This window comes from Anopheles arabiensis, chromosome 3 (assembly GCF_016920715.1).
Source record: "Anopheles arabiensis isolate DONGOLA chromosome 3, AaraD3, whole genome shotgun sequence".
NCBI lineage: Eukaryota > Metazoa > Arthropoda > Insecta > Diptera > Culicidae > Anopheles > Anopheles arabiensis.
This window is the reverse complement of record NC_053518.1, coordinates 15,082,318-15,088,353: the sequence shown is the minus strand read 5'-3', so window position 1 is coordinate 15,088,353 and position 6,036 is coordinate 15,082,318. Positions and strand designations below refer to the sequence as shown.

The 6,036-nt window shown below is 44.9% G+C and overlaps 1 protein-coding gene across 1 annotated transcript; it reads left to right on the top strand.

Moving 5' to 3' along the window:
• The first annotated feature begins 432 nt into the window (after positions 1–432).
• LOC120904369 lies at positions 433–5,681 on the top strand. The gene is made up of 8 exons (XM_040314287.1): positions 433–555; positions 627–2,160; positions 2,954–3,291; positions 3,482–3,679; positions 4,144–4,227; positions 4,298–4,698; positions 4,775–4,907; positions 4,976–5,681. Exons 1-8 carry the CDS (start codon positions 478–480, stop codon positions 5,141–5,143), a joined length of 2,934 nt encoding a protein of 977 aa, XP_040170221.1. The 5' UTR covers positions 433–477; the 3' UTR covers positions 5,144–5,681.
• Positions 5,682–6,036: the final 355 nt, after the last annotated feature.

Sequence of the window (6,036 nt, the reverse complement as noted above, 5' to 3'; positions counted from 1 at the left end):
AATAATAATAATAATAATAATATGGCATAGTTTTAGAAGAAGAGCTGAAAAGAGATTTGAACGGAGACAATAATCGAAAAAAGGCTAAAGAATCGCGCACACAGTCAAGACATAACTCAGGAAACCTAGCATATTGGATGAACATTACAAAACAGATCTAAAGGTGCACTTTTTTTAGGTATTTAAGGAGGTATTTTTACTCTACATCAGTAACATCAACAGAGATTTTGATGCATCAGCATGCATACCAGAAAAACAGAACGATTGCAAAATAGTCCTTTATTATGGGTGAATAAATAAACCGATGCACCGTTGGCATGGTTAGACGGTCCTCTGTGCGCGCAGTGTAAACAACGGAGTATTCAACACTCACCTAGCAACGTGTTTGTTTGCGAAAGTGGGGTTAAAATTCCTGCAAATACACTGCGAAGGTATGCCCGGAAACGGTCACAGCTCAGTTACGAAACGTTCATCAAGATGTCCACGCGGAAAAGTGCCAGTTCGCTGCTCCCGGGAACCAATCCCAGCACATCAAGCCATCGTTCTGTGCTGCAGGTAAGACTTGAGTGATGCTGGACGGAATTTGTACGAAACTATTTACGTATTAACAACGATACTGCTAACAGGGAACGAAAAATTTCGTCTGGAACCGGGAGGAAGTGTCATCGAACTTACCCTACCAAAATCACAACTATGAAATCCCCTACAATAAGCCCCCGAATGAGGTTAACTTTATGGGTGGTCTCGGTAGCAAGAAGCCCAACTATCGCTCCAAGCTGCACCCGCAACGGTTCTCGACCGTGCAGAAGCTGATGAGGATGCGTACGTCCAACCGCATACTGGAAACGTTGACGGAAGATTTGCGCAATGTGAACCTCTCCCGGCATCGAGGTGACCAGCGGCGCAAGGCACAAAACGTGACCGAGTTTATCAAGAAAATGACGGACGAATTGCAAACGGCGGGCAATATCGAGCACTCCACACCGTCCGACCAGTCGGACGTGTTGCGCTGTACAGTGCGCAAGAAGATGACGAACGATGATTACCGCGAGATGATCAAGCGGTTGGACAAGATCCTGCTGGAAGACGATCGACCGTCGGCTGGTCAGAACGTGTCGTTCCGCGATTGGGCAATGCGCGAACGGTACAACTTTCGGAACCGCAACAACATCGCGATGATGAAGCGCGAACGCGAAACGCTGGAATCGGAACTGTGCTCCTCGGTGGACACCCGCTCGCACGAGTACATCTCGAACGAGGGGCGGCGCGTGACGAAGGTGCGCCGCGCGACCAAGATCCCGCACGTGGAGGGCCACATGTACGGGCCGTTCACGCAGCTGCCGGTGCAGGATCCGCTGCTGGAGAACGAAACCAAGTTCGGCATCCCGCTGAGCCTGCTGGTGCGGTCGTACCGCGAGATGGACACCAAGAAGGAAGGTGAGCGTAACCTAATCGATACCCGCCTGTCTCACATGAGGATTCCGTTGTGTCCGAAAAGCAGCGACTCCTCTGAGGACGAGGACCAGATGGAGGAGGTCAAGATCCTTTCCTTCCTGCGGACGCCCTACTTCCCCATCCCGACGATAAAGCGGCAGAAGAAGAAGCGCAAGGACCGGCTGCGCAGCCGCTGGCTGCAGAAGAACCGGCTCAAGCGCATCACCATGCTGCTGTACGATCGGTCGCTCGAGAACATGCGAGCGGGTCGGCGCCGGAAGAAGGGTAAGCACTATGAGGGGGGCGGTGCGAGCTCTTCCCGTGGTTCCAGCAGTGGACGGTCGCGGACGGAGTGTAAAGCTTCGAAGGTGGAGGAGCCGGAACCGGTGAAAGTGGTGAGTGAGCAGCGGCAGCGATACTATCGCTTCATCGAGCAGAAGTCACAGCAGTTTCGCCGGATGTACGATGAGGGGTTGGAGCGGCGTATGACTAGCTTTCAGGATTTTAAGGCGTGCGAAACGGCCTCGGAAGATAATCTGTCGGAAACGAGCAGGAAGAAGGCGAAACTGCAAGGGCTGCGTGTGGAGGAGCCGAAACCGGTGGTGGAGAAGCTGGAGCTTCGCTTTCCGCCGAATCGGTTCAAGAGCCTGTCGAAGAATGACACCCGGAAGGGAGCGTTTTACATCGATCCGGAGTTTTACGACAAGATGCGGGACTTTAAGCGATGTGAGTATATAGTTTTTGTCGACTTTAGTAACATGTTGAACAGTTCTTGGAGGAAAATCGATTATGAAAATCAAATAATTGTTTCATCCAAAAATGATTATAAATTGTCGATTAGAGATCGATTAGTGAAAGAGAGAGATAAAAGGGATTGGAGTGGGATGCCTAATGAAATCAAGTTTCCTAAGTTTTTTTTAGATACTTGTGTGATGTTTAGTAGGACGTCGCATTTCGAATGAAACAGTTTATATTGACAAAAAGAACATGATTGCACAGTAAAATACGCTTTAGGAAGTACAAATTGTGTTTTAAAACAAACTAGCGGTACATATCTTAAAGGAATTGTTCAGGCTTTAACTGACTGTTTTTGTTACCTTTTTATCTTAAACCTAAAAAGCACATTGGTGTATAATCCTTAAAAAACATAGCGGAATTTGGGGCAAGAGTGCCGTAGGGGCAAGAGCACCACCAAGCATTTTTGGTGATATCCACGGAAACTCAGTTATAAGTGAGAAAATAGGTGTAAAATGGTTATGAGATCTAAATCGGTTATTGATAAACTGGTTTTAATGAGTTCGCTTCCGCCATGAAATGCTTAAGGTCACACACTTACCCCAAACTCCGCTACAGGACTTAATATCATCTTGTGTCATAAAGATAATTGTTAAAAGATTGGCTGAAATACTCATTAGTCTATTTAATTTAGATTTTATGTTAGAACTCCTTTCTTTATTTTTTTATGTTTATAACAAAAAAATCAACTTTACTCACAGTCAATCTGCTTTCACCTGTTTAGACAAACAACGCTCCAAGTACTACACCAGCCTGATGCGTTCCCGGCCCGACATACGCCAACGGCTGCAGGTAAACGCGCCCGAGTTCGAGGAGGAGCAGCTTGGCGCGAAAACGAAGTACTACAGCCGGCTCGCCACCGAATGGGACAACTACTACATCCACGAGCTGCGCTACCGGCCCCGGGTGCGTAAGTTCTGCCCGAAAACGGACATCCTCAACATGCGCGACCAGCGGCGTAAGGTGTTTCTGAAGTATTTCATCGAGGAGAATCTGTTGCAGCGCCGGGCCCGGCAATCGCTCGAGCGTCAGTATGCGAATTGGATTAAAAACTTTTGCAAGGTACGGTAGTGGAACGCACGATGGACGTTGTTGTTGAACGAAAAACGAAGCAAACGAACGGGGTAAAGTTTGGTTATTACTTTGAAATTCGGTTTCCTTTTGCCGGTCCGGTTGCCGTCCCTGCATCGTCTCTGCCACCGGAATGACCGAACCTGGTGCTGCTGAATGTACGTTCAACGACCTTTTCCAGCGCATAAGACCGCTGTTCAAAGTTTGGAAGGAAGAAGCATACTCGAAGCTGGTTGCAGCCATTGACCAGGAAACGGAAGCAACGCAGGAAACGGTCCGCCTGCGGACCCTGCTTCAGAATCGTCAAAACAAGATGGATACCATTACGGAGCGTATACTGCTGCTGGAGCAGCGCTGGACTAAGGTTATGCAAATTAGGGTAAGGTAGAGGAAATACAGGTAAACTGGAGGTGATTTCATCCACTCCGCCCGGGGGCAGCTTTGATGGGCAAACGTATCGCAAAAAGAGAATTCCTGCGAGTAACTTCCGGGAAAACCCGAAAGCACTGCCCGCTTAAAATACTTTTGATTCTCGCTAGTGTTTGGGCCGTCCGTTGGAGTGTTGATGTTAGTTGATGGATTTGTTTTTACCTCTCTCCACCTTGTTTTCGGAGCTGGAAAGACGTGAAGGTGGGACAATTACGGTTGTTTGTTCTGGTATACTGCTAGGGGTGGCGAGCGGCAAGTGATTGTTCAGATTAATTGAAACAACCTGCTTGAGGAAACTTTTGGGAGTCGAGATATTCTCTCTGCTTCTCCCCCCAGTCCGAAGAGTTGCTGTCAAAGTTTAAGGTTTTCGAGAATTGGGTGTGTAATTGTTTGCTGTTTGTTCCAAATTCCCAGAATTACTATTACTTGCTGATGGATTCTCAATGGCGCCTGGCGAATGATTTCTTCCATCGAGCACCGGATGGATCGTTGTACACGGTACGTCAAAGCATCTTTTACTGCCGGGGCGGAACCGCATCCCAAAATTCATAACCCTGTCTTTCCTCAGGTGTCGGAAGCGATCAGGAATTGTAAATCCCTGTTTATACGCACCGAGGGTAGAAATATTGGAACGGAAATAGCGGCATTCTATGTGGAAAAAACGTTCCCCGAGCTGGAGCGCTTGCCGGGTTGCGAGCCGGATGTGGCGCTGCTGCAGCGTGGCCTGGCACAGCTGAACCTGCGCACGATCGATTTGATAAACAAGTACAACCAGAAGCTGATGGTGTTTAGCAAGATTGACTACCACTACAAGGAGGTGCTGGAGCAGTTCCCCCGTTACTTCACCAACCATCACGATCTGCTCAATCTGTACGGGGCGAAAGTGGAGTCGATACAGAGCAAGAATGAAACGTTGCGCACTGAGTTCTACAATCTGATGGGAGAACCGCTGAAAATGACTGTGTTCAAGTAAGTGGTTGAGTTTAAACATTACGGAATATTGTTTGTTATGTTGTTACTCCTTATTTTATTAAACTATCTACAGTAAAGTAATGCGCATTACAACATCCGCCGTCGGTCAGCTGTATCTGTTTGTGCGCAAGCTGCAGCACCGGCAGGTTGAGATCGTTGAAATAGCTGCCAAGGATAAGCTGTCCGCTATACATCAACACATAATGGTTAGTAAAGACGCTTGTAGAAGTATAGAAACTGAATCTTTATGAACAAATCCTGTAACCATTTGAAGGATCTTCTTTCCGAGCTGGATCTACTGCCGCTTGATGTACTGAAGGAGGCAGAAAAGGAGGCACGCAAAAACAGGAAAACACTGTTCCGAGAGGCAAACGAGGCGTACAAGCGCAAGATGGTGCTGGATCTGTTGAGAAAGCAGCTTCGGTTCCATGTGAGGAAGTGAAGTGGAATGGCTTCATTAGAATGAACGTTTACTCGGCGTGGAAGCTCATATCAATTCGTATGCGTTTTAATTACTTTTAAAATAGTTTTTAATCCTTTTTCTTTCTTAATTGTTGATGAGAGTCTCACTGCATGTTTGGATCATGATAATAAAACTTTTTACATTTAGATACATTTATTTTAACATGAAGAAAAAAGTGTTTTATTATTTCCTTTTCTGACTGTGGGGCTTTTTTTAGTTTGTAAATTTTATTTTTATAAAAACTTTGAGGTCTAGCTGATTCGCCTCTTTGAAGGACCTTTAACGATACAGGTTTTTATATAGAGTTTGACAGTTGGTGGCTGAAATCATGTCAACATTCCATATAGAGCCACACGTCAAACCCCAAATTTGTAGCATCATGCCTTTAAACCTGGTGTATCAAAGGTATCATTAAACTCATTAAAACGAGATATGGAAAACAAATGAATATTGAGCTTTAGCCTTGTTTGTACCCAATTGTTAAAATTCAATATGATAGGACACAATAAAATACAACTTGGATGATAAATATTGTTCTACTAAAAGTTTATTTTTCTAACTTAAACCATTGAAAGGGCCATTAAAATATGTCATTAAAAAGATCTATTAGTGCCTTATTATATAATATTTTGACATTTTATGTTTATTTTGGTGAAAATTCGTAAAAACTGTAAAAAAACTGTGTTTAATTTTTGAGTAGTGTCATTTTTAATATAATTTAGCCGATGATAACTGAGATGATTTTGGTAATGTTCCTTAAATCTTGGTTTAAGTTATGTTTTACTATTAAGAATTTGTCATCTTAATTATAGAATAATGAACCAATACAATCATATTTCTTAACACGACAGTTTTATTCAGTATTTATAGCT

What these genes read in the sequence shown, in the direction of transcription:
- LOC120904369 (XM_040314287.1), top strand. Translation starts at nt 478, where the DNA reads ATGTCCACGCGGAAAAGTGCCAGTTCGCTGCTCCCGGGAACCAATCCC. An exon ending in GATGCGGGACTTTAAGCGAT is followed by an intron (nt 2,161 to 2,953) that starts GTGAGTATATAG and finishes TCACCTGTTTAG; the next exon opens with ACAAACAACGCTCCAAGTAC. An exon ending in GGATTAAAAACTTTTGCAAG is followed by an intron (nt 3,292 to 3,481) that starts GTACGGTAGTGG and finishes GACCTTTTCCAG; the next exon opens with CGCATAAGACCGCTGTTCAA.